Below are 15,360 nucleotides of genomic sequence, written 5' to 3'. Positions count from 1 at the left end.
ATAAATAAACGTTGAAAAAAAAAATTAAAAAAAAAATGCCCCAGATCAAATGTCTCAGAGGTATGAAAATTTACCAAATCTATATTTAGGTGCCCATATGTTCCTTCTGGCCAGAGTTGCCCAAAAATGCAGACATTTCAGTGCGTACAGCAGCAATTTTCACAAAGGTTTCCCTTTTAGGAGAGGGAGATGCTATAAAGCTTAATCGGTTCTAAGTGATTCTGAAATATTGTATCACTTTACAGCAGAAAGGTCACCACTGGTGAATAAACATAAGGATTCTGTTCTGTGTCTGGGATTTAGCAGACTAACTCCCACTAATGTTAATGGGGCCATGCTGCCAAATCCCCAACCATCACCCTGGATATTTGTTCCAATCCCTTACTGTTGAGATTGAAATGTGTTTTCCCAATCAAAACTGATCCTGAGATGGAATCACTGCATTGTCAGACAGGAACAGTGTGGCTGATACCCAGGGACCCACAGCACTTGAAATGAGGGTATGAATGAGCTTTGTTGAAAGGTGTGTCTTCACATTGTCTACCCAATTCACTGTGGCTTCCTTTGCCGGATGCACAATACAGTTTGCTCATTTTCCAAACCCACTTCCCACTACTCTGTGATGTCTGAGCAAATCAAAATCCCCCAGTCTTCCACATATGCCCCAGACTTCTCTGCCAGAGGAGAACATTTATATTGGCCCCTTCCTACTTCTCTTTTCTTCAAGGAGACCCATTTCAATGCCACCTTGTTGGTGAAATTTTTCTATACCTGCTCCACACCCTCCTACCCAAACACACACACACACGCACACACACACACACGCACACACACACACATGCACACATACAGCCCAGATGTGATGGCTGCCTCTTTGGAACCCCAAATATTTTGAGCCTTGAGTGTGGCACAGTTCACATCCTGCCTTATGAAGTTGTCTCATTTTTCTCAGGTAGTCTGTAGGCACTGTGAGGGTAGAAAGTGTATCACACCTGTCTATATTTCCTTTAATATCCAGTCCAGGCCCTTGCATACCATCAATGTTCAAGGAAGCACTGACTTGAATTGAACGACTTTCTTTTGTTTGTTGATTTTGGAGATTGGGACTTTCAAGGAAGGGGTTGGGAACTGGGGACTTGGGGTGTAATTATAGATGACAGATACTTTATTTATTAAGTTAAATAAACATGTTTGAGAAGGCATCCCTGGTCTTTGGAGCCGGGGAAAAGAACTGGTCCATTCCTCACAACTCCATTTGCCATAGCTGTCAGAGACTTAGAACACTGGCCTGGGTGAATAATGGATCTGATTCACAACAGAAACTCATGCATTGATACTTGGCACCAGTGTCCCTCAGAGATCCCTAGATTTATGCACTGATCTTGCCTATAGCCCTCAAGGCCCAAAGCTGAGTACATTGTAGCTGCAGCTACTCATCTGGGCTTGGTTCAACCCGGTCGGTTTCAGCTAAGGTACAATTCTATCTGGTGTGTAATAATCTTCTAAATGAACGTAGGCTTTGGGTAGTCACAAAGCCAACTAGCCATGCCTGTCTGAATATCAGAGCCCTGGCTGAGACCAGACTAATGATTTACCCTTTGCCTGTTCTAATTTTAATTGCTTCCATGGAACCTGCAGGAGGTCTGGAGGTATCTCAGGCAAAGGATAGTTTGTGCTGTTTCTGCTTTCTCACATCCCACTCACCAAATCTAGTAGATGTTCTTGAGGCTTTTATCTGGCTGTTATTTAGCTTTTTTATAAATTGAACTATTAGCAGATCTTCTTCCTTAAGATTCTGCCTCCCTTAACTTTACGATATCACTTTTCAACTATCCTTTGCTAGCCAGCTCTTTTCAGCCTCCATCGTAGGCTCCTCCTCCTCTGTTGACTCCAGCTTTTAACCTTGGTCAGTCCCCCTCACTGCCATGGCCACTGCTTCCACTCTAGAAGCCTTGAGAGTTGTTGTTAGTCTTCCATCCGTAACTCTTCATCACTAACTTTACCTACGATATAAACAAGGGGAGCTCTGTTGTGAGAACCTCATACTTCCCTTCTCCTCCCTTCCTAGTTTCTCCTCCAAATATCTGATTCTCATTATTTTATGCTAATGTCTCTGACTCCGTTGATTTCAATCCTGACTACAGATTAGAATCCCCTAGGAATGGAAAATTAAAAAAACACTGATGGCTAGGCTACCGCATCCGAGATTCTAATTTAGGTGGTCTGGAGTGAGTTAAGGGCACTGGAATTTTTTAAATACTATTTTCCCCTGATTGCTGACAAATTTTCATCTTTGTGTTGGAGATGTAGCTTTGACAGCACGCTTGCCAAAGGTCGAGACTTGGTATTATTATTATCTCCAGGGTTCCAGGCCTTGGAGCAGGAGACCAGGTTCATTGTCTTACATAAGGTCTCCACACATCTTGGTTTGCTCAGGACAGATCCAATTTATATCCATTGTTCTTTCAATGTTTTTTATTTATTTTTGGGACAGAGAGAGACAGAGCATGAACGGGGGGAGGGGCAGAGAGAGAGGGAGACACAGAATCGGAAACAGGCTCCAGGCTCCGAGCCATCAGCCCAGAGCCCGACGCGGGGCTCGAACTCACGGACCGCGAGATCGTGACCTGGCTGAAGTCGGACGCTTAACCGACTGCGCCACCCAGGCGCCCCTATACCCATTGTTCTTGTGGCACAGTCAATTAGCAATCCTGCCCCTTTCATTCTATAAGGTATCTCTTTTTGTACAATAAATTTATACAGCCCCTCTAAGCATAAGAGTACCTGAAGGTTTGAAAACACTTAGTGTTATGAGCTGGATTGTGTTCCCGCAGGTTAGGATGTGACTATATTTAGAGACAGGGCCTTTAAAGAGGTGATTAAGTTAAAATGAGGCCATTGGGGGTGGGCCCTAATCTAATCTGACTAGTGTTCTCCTAAGAAGAGAAAATTTAGACACACAGAGAGACATCAGGGATGCACACGTGTGCATCGAGGAAAGATTGTGTTGTGTGACACAACAAGACACAAGAAGGTGGCCAACTGCAAGCCAAGGAGAGAGGCCTCAGCAGAAACCAAACCTGTTCACACCCTGATCGTGGACTCCAGAAGTGTGAGGAAATAAGTTTTTGTTATTCAAACCATCTAGTCTATGATATTTTGTTATGGTAGCAGTCGCAAACAATGAACAAACAAAAAGTCTCACCAAAAGAACAAGCAAGCAAACACACTTGGTAGAATATAAAGAAAGTAAAAACAGTGTAAATACTGTTTCCTAAATATTCCAATCCTCCAAGACGAATGCTTATAGCAGTTTCCCAGAAACCCACTGTCTTGAGTTTAGATTTTTGGGGTTCTTCAACCATATAATAAAGGCCTTGACTTGATGTCTTCATAGGATGCCATTAGTTTTCATACACCCTGGGTCTATAAGACTGTTCCCATGTGGAAGACTGAGGTACCCATCTCTGGGGTAGTAACTGAGATGGTGACAACACATGTTATATAATGTTACCATGAGTAAGGCATAGTTCCTACTCTCAAGGAGCTGATCTAGAAACAACTCATCTCCATGCAACAAGTAGCAGACAGAGTGACTTTCGTGAAGGCTCAGTGCAAGGTCACTGAGCCAACCAGGAGAAGAGTTTTAGTACAGGTTCCTGTGTGAGTGGACACCCAAACTTATTTTTTTTTAATGTTTACTTATTTATTTTGAGAGAGAGAGAGCACTCATGCAGGGGCGGGGAGGGAGGGTGGTGGCAGAGAGAAGAGACAGAGAATCCCAAGCAGGCCCCGTCCTGTCAGTGTAGAGCCCAACACAGGACTCCATCCCATGAACTGTGAGATCATGACCTGAGCTAAAATCAAATCAGAAGCTTAATTGACTGAGCCACCCGGGCACCCCTACACCCTCAATTTTAAATGCATTCCTTTGCCTCTTTCCTCAGAGGTTAGAGAGCACAGCTGTTATCCTTCATTTTTTTTTAACCCTTTAAATATTTGAGGACTTAAAAAGTACAAATTTTCTTTCCACAGACTACATAACTTCAGCCTGTCCAGGGTTCATACATTAGTGCCCACTTTTTAAACTTTTAAACCCAATTTGTACATTGGCACCCACTACCCCTCCCAATGCACATGTGTGCACACGCATGTACACAAACACTCACACGTAGGCCAAAAGGGTCTTTAGTCACCAAAAGATTCTTAAATCTAAAAAAATATATTGGTGTTGTCCTCTCACAAAGTACAGATTAAGGTCACATCCGTCACATAGCTACGTGAAACATCAAATCATTGGTATATTTTCTTCATTAAGTAGAAAGCAACAGAATCAGACTGACACACATCAGTCATTCTGAGGGATGACTCTACATGCCCAGAGGAAGGTATGTTCCCGCCTCCATTTCTGACAAGTGAATTAATCCTTTTTCCATTTGCGGGTATTTGGAAACATCAAGGACCTGAAATAGATCAGCCCCACTGGTAGGGGATGCACTTCCGCCAGGAAACACTACCGTTCTTCTAATCTTACATCATGGCATAAATACAACAGCCCTTGTTTTCCACACAGATTCCTACTTCTTTCACACCCAAGCATATGCTAAGAGCTCTCAAACAACACTCTTCCTCCATCTCTGGGAGGTGTTTTAAAACATTTTTAGCTCACCAAACAGAAAATAGAGGAGGATCTGTTTCTTTACTCAAGGATAATAATTTTCAATTGCCTATTTATACTACAGATGGAAACCTATAGATGGAAATAAACATATTTTCATTCTAAAATTGGCATCTGCTCTGCTATAGTTAAAGGGTGGCACAATTGTATTTGAAAAACAATCATCCAGGAAATGCCACATTGCCTCACAATGCTCAGACCAAGTGCTTCTGGAATCAGGTGAATAGCAATAAAGAACTGAAGGAAGAATATTAGCCTACTGAGCGAATAGGACCACATGTAGACAGAAAATGCCAAAAACAATAGTGAAATGTGTGACTAAAAAGTAAGACCTTATGACCTATAAGCAAAGGATCAGTCTCCTTTGAAAGACCCCAATAGGCAACGACTGATTAACAGTGTACAACTGTGCTGTATAATACAGTAGCAACTAACCATACATGGCTATTTAAATTAATTAAGATCAAACAAAGCTAGAAATTCAGTTCATCAGTTGCACTACCCACATTTTAAGAGCTCAATGGCCACATGTAGCCAGTTGTTCCCATCCCGAGCAACATAGATAGTAGAAATTTCCATCATTACACAAAGTTGTATTGGACAGTGGTGCTTTGGAGGGTTCTGTTTGACTATTGGGTTAGCATCATTTTATTTTTATTTTTCTTATTTTTTCATTGTATTATTTATTAAGTGGGCTCCATACCTAGCATGGAGTCCAGTGTGGGGCTTTAACTTACAACTCTGAGATCAAGACCTGAGCTAAGATCAAGAGTCTGACACTTAACCGACTGAGCGACCCAGGTAACATGGGTTAGCATCATTTTATACATCAGGCCTTAAAGAGATGATGGGGAGCACAGCACACCTGCTAGATGTGACGGTCCATGGCAGAAAAGTATGGCAGAAAGGAAAAATATTTAACTCGTGGAATTGACCCAATATGATATAGTGTTGGCATTTTATTACAAGAAATATCCTTAGACAAGCAGAGAAATCTTGGGCTAAAATGGAAAGTAGTCAGTAAATCCTACTATTTGAATACTTCATCACAGTCTTCTCAGCATTCCAAAATGTACCAGCCTCTTCTCATCCGTTAGCGGCTGATTGGACTTTATTGGTCATCCATTTTTCAGTTCCTGCCCCCAATGTTGTGCTCTTTCGAACATGAAACAAAACACTTTCGAACATACATATAAATAAATAGAACCCCAATCAAAATAGAAAAATAAATATTCTTCCCCAATTTACGAAAAAAAAAGGCAAGAACTTTATTTTAAACAAATCCTCAGTTGTGTGTTACACCATGTCCATACCTAAATCAAAAATCATAAATGATAATGCAAAGGAAATTGGGGGCTTCACAAAGCAATTATTCAAATATTATTCTCAGCCAGTGCTTTAACTAAATACACAGTGGATGTAAAAGGTATAATATGGCACTTAAATATATAAGAGCAAAGAGAAGGAAACATATTCACAGTCCAAAGAAACAGGTTTTTGAACCTTTGGTATATGTCTCAAATACACATCCGTAAACACATGTTAGCCAATAGTGTTTCCAGGTTTCTTAAGCTAGTGATAAAGTGTGTGTTTCAAAAATAACTGATAAAATAATAAATTGGGATTGACATGGGCTGATTAAGGTCTCTGGTGTGAGCACACAGGTAAATTCAAACCATGGCAAAATGAAGTACAAGAAAATGAATGGAATACACCAGTTAGAAATTCTGTGGCTCAAGTAGACACCCTTGATATCAACAACAACAACAAAATATTTTTAATGCTAGCCAAAGTCCACAAGCCGGAAGGCAGAAATATCCCAAAGCTCATAGCCACATGCCTAACAGTGCAACGACCATCTCACAGAAGTGTTATACTTGCATATTGCAATTCCCTCCCTCCCACCCAAACCCTGCCCCTAATAAACAGCACCAGTGCAGTTTGAGTTAGAAAATTGGAAATACTGAGACATTCCTAAGGTTTTCATAGTGACTAAGGGCTTGTCAGATGGGGCTTGAATGCGAACCTCTGCCATGGCCAATCTCCAAAAAGCACCCCATGTAATTCCCTCTAGCTTGCAGATAAACCGTATTAGGTCTACTGTAAGGCTAGATTCAGAAAAAAGCTGGCATGCTATCCTGGGTTGAAGGAGAGGAGCATGCTGATGGGGGAGGTACACGAAAGATGCCTCAAGGATGTTTGTCCTGCAGCCCAGGATGAAGGGACGTGTTGAGATAGGTCACAAATTTTGGACCGATGAAGTATTTGTTAATGCCATTCACCAGGATATTGAGCTCAGTGGAGCTAAGTCCTACTTGGTAGCTGTGCAAGCACACTGTTGGCAGGATCAGACTGGGCCATCAGCGAAAAGGCCCAAAGAAGTCCGACTCATCCATCTCATCACTCTGCGCAGTGGTCTCTGTAGGAACCAATGGTGTGACCTGTGGTAATGGCTCTACTTTCTCTCCTCTCCCATTGATGCAGGGTCTTCTCTTAACTAGTCTTGTCCTATAGCTCAATGGCAAATGAGGGCAGATACAGCCACTCTCTCTGAGTAGTCATCTGCCTTGGGGCAGATTTCATTCCCCAGGCCCTATGTGTGAAGCTGCCCCTTCACACATAGGCAGAGTCACTGGACTGAGTCCTGCCAAAATTGGGAACACTGACCCGGGGCAGGTCCTTGTTGCGGATCTCATAGACTGACTTCCTCTTGGCCTGGGCCCCTCGCACGGCCAACTTGATCTTGCGCCATCCCAGGTGGTTGAGTTCAGCCAGGTTGAGCACAACACAGATGCCACTCACAGCAAACATGAACACTAAAAAGACAGTCTTCTCAGTAGGCCGGGACACATAACATTCCACCTCCTTGATGCAGGGGTAGCGGTCACACTCATACAACCCTGGGACACTGAAGCCATAGAGAAAGTATTGGCCTACCAGAAACCCAATCTCCAGGGCATTTCTGAACACCACTTGGATAATGTAGAAGCGAGAGATGCCTTCCTGCCTTCGGAGCTTGGATCGTGCAGCAGTGCGCAGCCCTGATGGGTGTGGGGTCAGCTCCTTAACCTCTAAACAATCTGGCTCTGTCTCCTTGCTGGTGTTCTCTGTGTTCTGCAGCACGCCATTGACAATGGCATTTTGTAACTTCTTATCATCTCGTTTGCCACCACCACTGCCTCCACCCCCAGTTCCTCCAGGACCCCCCATGGACTCAGGGGGCTCCCTGTCCAGGGTTAGGAAGACAGTAGAGTAGCGGCGTTCTCGCTGTTTGGCAGACTGGTGCACAGAGTAGGTGATGAAGCAGAGACTCGGGGTACACACCATTATGATCTGGAAGACCCAGTAACGAATGTGGGAGATGGGGAAGGCGCGGTCATAGCAGGCCTGGTTACAGCCGGGCTGCAGGGTGTTGCACACAAACATGGTCTGCTCATCATCGTACACCGTCTCCCCCACAATGGCCACAATGAGGATCCGGAAGATCACCACCACAGTCAACAGGATCCTGAGCAGGGGAAGAGGGAGGGAGAGAGGTTCTCAAGGGTTGAGTCACTGACTTAGGAAACCCCTGCTCCTCCTTTCCCTGCTCTGGTCGGTGTTTGCCAGGCCTTTGACTGAAGAGCTGTCCATCCCTCGTGGTTCTGACCTGGGAAACTAGGAAATCTTTTTTGGCTCTTCCCTTTCTGCTGGTTGCTGGTAGACTGGGAACACTTCATATTACAAGGATCTCAAATATATATATATATATATATATATATATATATATATCTCCATCCATGTATTGGGCACGGTGTATTTGCAACAAATAGATTTCATCTGCTACATGGAATGCACAGAGGCAAAAAACACACCTTCACTCTGGATATGGCAAATGCACATGGAATATCTGAACAGAGAGAACCTGTTTCAAAGTCTACACACAGAGTGTGCATGTAATTATTTCAAGTGGATATTTAATTTACCCTCAGTATAAATACTGAACTTAATGTCTTATATAAACAGACAGCTATGAATGTATATCCACATATATACACGGCTTTTTATAGTGTATATACATATGAATATATATATACATATGATGACACAAAATATCAATTGGGAGTGTGGGTGTCTGATACTGTAAGTTTTAACAGCCAAATCAGTTTAGCTTGATAAGTATTTCTTGGGAAAAGATACATCTGTTCCAAAGAGCAGATCCATCTCCCCATTTGCCCTTCTCTGTCCAAACACAATCCTGCCTTCCTTGTAGATTCTATTTAGGGAACCGGATGGAGATTGGCTCTGACTCCAGAGAGTGGTGGGGGTACCACGACTGAGCCAACAACTCTTTTTCTAATGGGAGAAGAGTCAACCCCCCAGTGGTGCTTCAGGGGGAAGGGATGGAGAGCTGATCAGGAGCGGCTGGGGGAAGGGGACATCACCAGGCATCAGCATCGGGTGCACAATTACCGGGGGCACAGGCACACGGGCCGAGGACGATGGGAAGGGGCAGTGGATGGGCTGGGGGCTGTTGGGGCTCGGTCTGGACGTGAGAAGGGACTCCCGGGGGTCGCCCGACGGGGCCCGCTGACAGTCGGCTCGGCGCCCTTACCTCCCGATCATAGTGGAGTGCTGCTGCACCGCGGCTTCCAGCAGCCTCTCCAAGATGGTCCATTCCCCCATCGCTGTGCATCCGGAGGCAGCAGACAAAGACTGGGCAGCACCGGGCACGTTCCCGCTCCTGGCCCCTCCCTGGGCCGCACCTCCCGACTGGGAGCGCTTGCCCCCCAATTAAGGAAGCAAACAAATTAAAAAAAAAAAATCCAGGAATCCCCTCTCCCTTTTATTGCACTTAAAAGAGGGAAATGAGGAAAGAAATCGTAGCGCACCCCGACTGATGGGGCAGCTGGCGCGGTTGGGAGAGCGGGCACTAACCTCCCGCGCCGTCCGGGGATCAGGTCTGGAGCCCACGGATGCCCGAGAGAGGGGCGGGGCGGGGGTGGCAGCGTGCAGGTCCGTGAGCTCTTGGCGGCCCGAGAGAGGTCTCACCCCCTGGGTTGGGGGCCAGGGAAAGGTCCGGGCACCACCCCCCGCGCCAGGCACTTCTGCAGGCACCGGGCGCCCCTGTGCTGCCTCCTGCGAGGCCTGGGCGCAGCGCGCGGAGCTGGCTGACGGGCTCGGGAATCCGCGGCCGCCGCCTCTAATCCGCCCTTAAGTAGTCTCTGCCTGCGTCACGCCAGGTCGGCGGAGGGGAGCCGAGCGCGGCGTGTGGCTGTCGCTGCGCGCCGGAGCCCGAGGGGCAGGGGACGCGCGCACCGGGAGAGGGGGGCAAGAGTCCTGGGGCCCCCGCAGGGAGTGGGGTGACTTCGGGAGGAAGGATCGCAGTGCCCCTCGGGGCTTCTCTAGGCGCACAGGTATCCTCACCTGACCGCCAGTCCCCGGCGAGAGGAGGGGGAGCCGGGAGCAGACGCGTGGGTGAGTGGGAACGGACGCGAGTCGGTCGTGTGGCTTCTCTACGTGCGTCCCTCACCTTTTTGCTCTTTGTCTTTGGGGCGATAACGGAAATTCCCTCTCTAAATGGAGATGCTAGTTGGGGGGAGGGGAGTGAGAACGACAGTAGGACACTTTTAAATCTCCCTTGGAGAGGATTGAGTGGCTGAGAGGGAGCCTGCGATTCGGTGCCTCCGTGGGTCAGATGCTGGGGTGAGGAAGGCTTGATGAGAGTCCGTTTAGGCTGAAGCTTAAAGGCAGATGTGAAGCTGCTTCTGAGGAAGGGGTCTGGGCACAAGTCTATACCTAGGAAGTGCCTCCCGAGAGCAGGTGGGTGGCCATGACTTATAGTCTCGCTTCTCCCAGCACAAACACAAATGCTCCGCTATTTTTTAAAATTATCTATTTGCTTGTTTGCTTATGTGTATATATATTTCTGTGCCTGTTTATTTATTTATTTGCTAATGGGGTACCTTGGTCTGAATCTGAATTTAAGGAGGCCCAGTATTCTACTACCGGAAACAAAACCCGTTCACAATCTCACCCCATCTTCACTTATCTGGCCTTGGCTTTCTCCTCTCAACCAACAGACCATGGTTTCTGTCTTTAAATTTACATCTTGTTGTCAGTTCTGTCCAGAGCAACTGCCTAATTGGTTGCTACAAAATAGAAACCATCACACCAGGCTGCTAATTAGCTCAGGGGTCAGTATTAGGAGACACAGTAGTTGGGAGTGGTTCATACAAATGTACCCAAAGCACAATGGGTAAGTAGTTGTCACCCTTTTGAAAATACAGCTGTAAAAAGGTTGCTAACTCATCCTAGGTATACACTGCAGCCTTAATTATCCATAAAGATCGAAGCACATATGTGTATTACTTAAACCACCGTGATAAGCTTTCAGCTCTAAAGCAACCAGGGTAGTTGGGTAGCTGGTGGCCCTGGCCCTGGGAGGAAGGGTAACAGGCATGGGCTTAAGTCTACTCACACTGCACTTTTGTATAAGATGACTTTTAAGGCACAACTCAATATTTGGTGTAGGAGGGATAAGTGATATTTCTCCTAGGCCTGATACCTTTACCCCAAGGAAGCAGTTTTTCACTGCAAAGAAGTAATAGAGTCTACTAAAAATGAGAAAGGGCTCTGGCTCCCTATATTCTCTCCTTTGGCAGACACTTTTGCAGTAAAGTATCTTAGACAAGGGGTGAATGAGTGAGATGGTCCCCTGGTAAATCTGCTTAACATCTTCAAATGTCCTAAAAAACTCAAAATCATTATAGTCTATACATGTGGCTTTACCAAACCCTTAAAGATGATGGTCCTAAGGCCAGAGATGGCCAGAAATACATTTTAAATGTTCATACAATGCAATTTTCAAGCACTAAGTTATGACTACAGTGTCAATCATTAGTTTATTATTTTGAAATACAGTTTAGTCTGTCATATAGATTCAACATGTGAGCACATGTTGAATATATGTAACATGCATATAAACACAAAAACGTCTATACATAGGACCTATATTTTAAGACTCCTATGTTAGATTTGGTAGCCTGTTTTTAGATAAAAACCTTCTCATCCCCACACCTTGAAAACAATGAACTGTTTTTTTTTTAATTTTTAAGTTTATTTATTTATTGAGGGAGAGAGCTTGTGAGTGCGAGTGGAGGAGGAGCAGACAGAGAAGGAGAGAGGGAATCTGCACTGTCAGCACAGAGCCCGATGCAGGGCTTGATTCCACGAACCGTGAGATCATGAACTGAGCTGAGATCAACAGCCGGATGTTTAACAGACTGAGCCACCCGGGTGCCCCAAATATGGAAAGTTTCTGTGTAGAGCTGCACACTTCTGAATTTCCTCAGAGCACTATCTCATCCAGCTAGATTTTTGCTGTCTCAATTCCCCTCTAATTGAAGATCATCATTTAAGTCAACTGGGAAGTTCATTCCTTTTGCACTTTTTTAAAAATGTTTGGTTATTTTTTTAGAGAGAGAGAGAGTGCAAGAAGGAGGGGTAGAGGGAGAGAGAGACAGAGCATCTGAAGCAGGCTCTGTGCTGACAGCAGAAAGCCCCAGTGAGGGGCTCAAACTCACAAACCCATGAGATCATGACCTGAGCTGAAGTCTGACACTTAACCAACTGAGCCACCTAAGTGCCCCTGTTTTATGCTTATTTAAACCTCATTTTACTCTATGATAGTAATGGTTTTGGATGAAAACCAATGGAGCTCATAGAATAACCTTTTGTTGTACATTAGACTATTTGCTGGGGTCCCACCCCAAATCTGCTAAATTAAAATCTATGGAAGCAAAGTTTAAGTACCTGAATTTTCATTTAATTCTCACCCGTGGCCCTGATAACAATAAAAAGTTGAAAACTTTTGTTTCTGTGAGTATTAAGGCAGAGAGGGGTCCTAAAATCAGGAAACCCCATCTCCTTGTTTCACAGGTGTTAAAATTGATCCCCAAATTGGGTGAATTGCCTACAGTTATACTAGTAAGGAAAAAGCTATGAAGAACGTGCTATTTAAGAATCCCAGAGAAGAAGACCAAATAATTTTAAAGGATGGAAGATAAGAACTTTGAAGAAGGAAAAGAGAATTAAAGGTGGTTTGGATCATGGGGACATAGCTACCTATACGCATCTAAAGGAAAGTAATACCTGGATCATTGTCTTTGCAAAGCCATTCTTACTAAACAGTAATTTCCATTAATGGAACAGGAAAATAGTCTCCACATTGAGTGATGAAAACTATAAAGGCACATAGCAAAGGGTGTGTATATACTAATAAAAGGAGAGTATAGAGAGTTACTAACACTGATCCAATTTACTACATGGGTTACCTGGATACACTCTTATCCTTACATGTGCTTAGAACTTCACTTTCTTCTCAGCCACAGATTCCCAGGTGAACTTATTAGCTTTGCAGCTTCAAACATTTGGTAAACGAAAGCCCGCTAGGAACTTTGTGTAACATGTAAGAATGAAAGTGAATCTATTGACCCCTCCTTTACTGGACTGTGAATTCTTGGGGAGCAGAAGGCATGATACTTATAGGTCATGATACTTTCCATAGTGTCTTTAGCATTGTGGAGACTTAAGTTCATTGAAGGAGCAGGGTGGCTCTCTGGCTCTATTCCCCTCAACCTGGGAAAGCTGCACATTCCCCAGGTAGAAGTGGGTCTCGGCTCCTCTGGGACCATAGGTTACATTCAAAGTGAGAGGGGGTCCCTTTTAGTGAAAGTCCCTACACACTTGGGACAGCCTGAGCCCCTCAACAGAAAGCATTTTTTGTAAACCTCCAGCCCCCTGCTCTCACTTGGTGCTGCTCTCACTCACAGTGGCCCCAACCCCCTGCTCAGCTTTGCCAGCCTTATGCTGCAGCATCAGAGAGGCAGGGAGCCCAGGGAGCTGGGCCTGGATACATAGATTCCGATGTGCCAGCATCTGTAGCCTCTGGGATTTGTGCGGCTCGGGAGGGACTACCTTCTGTTTGGGATTGGTCTCTGTGTTAAAGTCCTCCACATTTCATTCACAAACAGTTAGGATTAACTGAGTTATATCTCCCCCAGTGGCCTACATACATCTATTTCCAATGAAACCATCAAGCTGTCTTCTGAGGGGGCAAGCCCAACCTGTCTTTTGTGACTTAAAAGAACATAAGTGGCACGTGAAGTCTACTCCTCTTTGCTGCAAAGTGATTTTTCTCTTTCTTTCTTCTGTGCTCCCTTACCTATATTTAAGCCCCAGCCCAACTGTTTATGGAAACACTTGTTTTTGCTGTTCAAAGTTTACAGAGTAATATTTCCTACAGAAGTAAAGCTGTCCAGGGACACCTGGGTGGCTCAGCTGGTAAAGCATCCAACTTCAGCTCAGGTCATGACCTTACAGTTTGTGGGTCTGAGCCCCGGGTCAGTCTCTATGCCGATAGCTCAGAGCCTGGAACCTGCTTCAGATTCTGTGCCTCCCTCTCTCTCTCTCTGCTGCCCCTCCTTCACTTGTGCACTCTCTCTCTCTTTCTCAAAAATAAATAAATAAACATTAAATAAAAAAGAAGTAAAGCTTTCCAACCCACAATTATAAGTAGCCCTGAATATGGTGACTTCTGTGTGGCTTAGGACTTCCCAGAGCCTTCCCAGGAATAGTTTACCTTCAAAACTATTCCTCAATCTAGTGGTTCCAAATACCAAGTCATGTCCTCATCCCAGGAGACCATGTATCCAAATAGTGAGAAAATCCAAAATCTTCTGCTTGCTACTTCTTTGAATATATATATATATATATATATATATATATATATATATATGTGTGTGTGTGTGTGTGTGTATATCCCTTTTTTAAAGTTTATTAATTTTGAGAGAGAGAGAGAGAGAGAGAGAGAGAGAGAACGAACACAGGAGGGGCAGAGAGAGAGAACGAGAGACAGAATCCCAAGCAGGTTCCATTCTGTCAGTGCAGAGCCTGACACCCTGACACGGGACTCAATCCCTCTAACTGTGAGATCATGACCTGAGCCGAGATCAAGAGTCAGATGCTTAACCAACTGAGCCACCCGGGCAGCCCAGGTATACATATCCCTTTTAAAAAATCATATGCACAAATTCCCCATTCCTCAGCCACCGTGTATATAGAGGATACACCTATGTGTAGTGATATCTCAGGGATTAACGTAATATGACATTGTGGTCAAAGCAGATGCGTGAAATCACAGCAAATAAATTAACACTCCATTAAGAATCAAATCAGCCCCGCTGACACATAATCTTTCACATCTATGTCAAGTCGTGATTCCCATTCACATCAGGAGCATCCCAGCGGGGGCTTATTAAACCCGCAGGAAGAGATTTCTTTTAAGTCAACCCTATTCAGAAGTCATTCAGCGACAGTGCAGAAGAGCCTGCCTGGAGTCTGGGCACCCCCCCTCTTCACACTCTCATTGTCGCTGTCCAGCCAGAGTCCTGGCCATGCAGGACATAGCTGGGCTTCCAGCTGAGTGAATTTCCAGGCTGTATAAAAGAAATGAGGAAATTGCAGGGGAAATGCACGTGGGTTGGACCTGCCTCTGGCAGGTTTGTTAAACTGGGAGAATAGATGTTAGTTCCCACGTGTGCTCTTCCTTCAGGTCTTCCACATCAGAGCATACTGCTGAAAGTTGGATTCATCCGGTTGCTTCATATCTACAGCCAAGATAATTGTGTGGAATTGATATT

The 15,360-nt window shown here is 44.8% G+C and overlaps 1 protein-coding gene across 1 annotated transcript; it reads right to left on the bottom strand.

Annotated features, from left to right (window-relative positions):
• Window positions 1–6,600: 6,600 nt before the first annotated feature.
• On the bottom strand, window positions 6,601–9,392 carry GJD2 (gap junction protein delta 2). The gene is made up of 2 exons (XM_030320265.1): window positions 9,273–9,392; window positions 6,601–8,186 (listed from the first exon to the last, which is right to left on the bottom strand). The coding sequence occupies exons 1-2, from the start codon at window positions 9,341–9,343 to the stop codon at window positions 7,292–7,294; spliced, it is 966 nt and encodes a 321-aa protein (XP_030176125.1). The 5' UTR covers window positions 9,344–9,392; the 3' UTR covers window positions 6,601–7,291.
• Window positions 9,393–15,360: the final 5,968 nt, after the last annotated feature.

This window comes from Lynx canadensis, chromosome B3, assembly GCF_007474595.2.
Source record: "Lynx canadensis isolate LIC74 chromosome B3, mLynCan4.pri.v2, whole genome shotgun sequence".
Lineage (NCBI taxonomy): Eukaryota > Metazoa > Chordata > Mammalia > Carnivora > Felidae > Lynx > Lynx canadensis.
This window is presented reverse-complemented; position numbering and strand designations above follow the sequence as displayed.

Bases quoted from the DNA above. Each gene is read 5' to 3' on its own strand.
- GJD2 (XM_030320265.1), bottom strand. From the start codon at position 9,343: ATGGGGGAATGGACCATCTTGGAGAGGCTGCTGGAAGCCGCGGTGCAG. The intron at 8,187-9,272 runs GTAAGGGCGCCG...TCCCCTGCTCAG, and splicing joins CACTCCACTATGATCGGGAG to GATCCTGTTGACTGTGGTGG.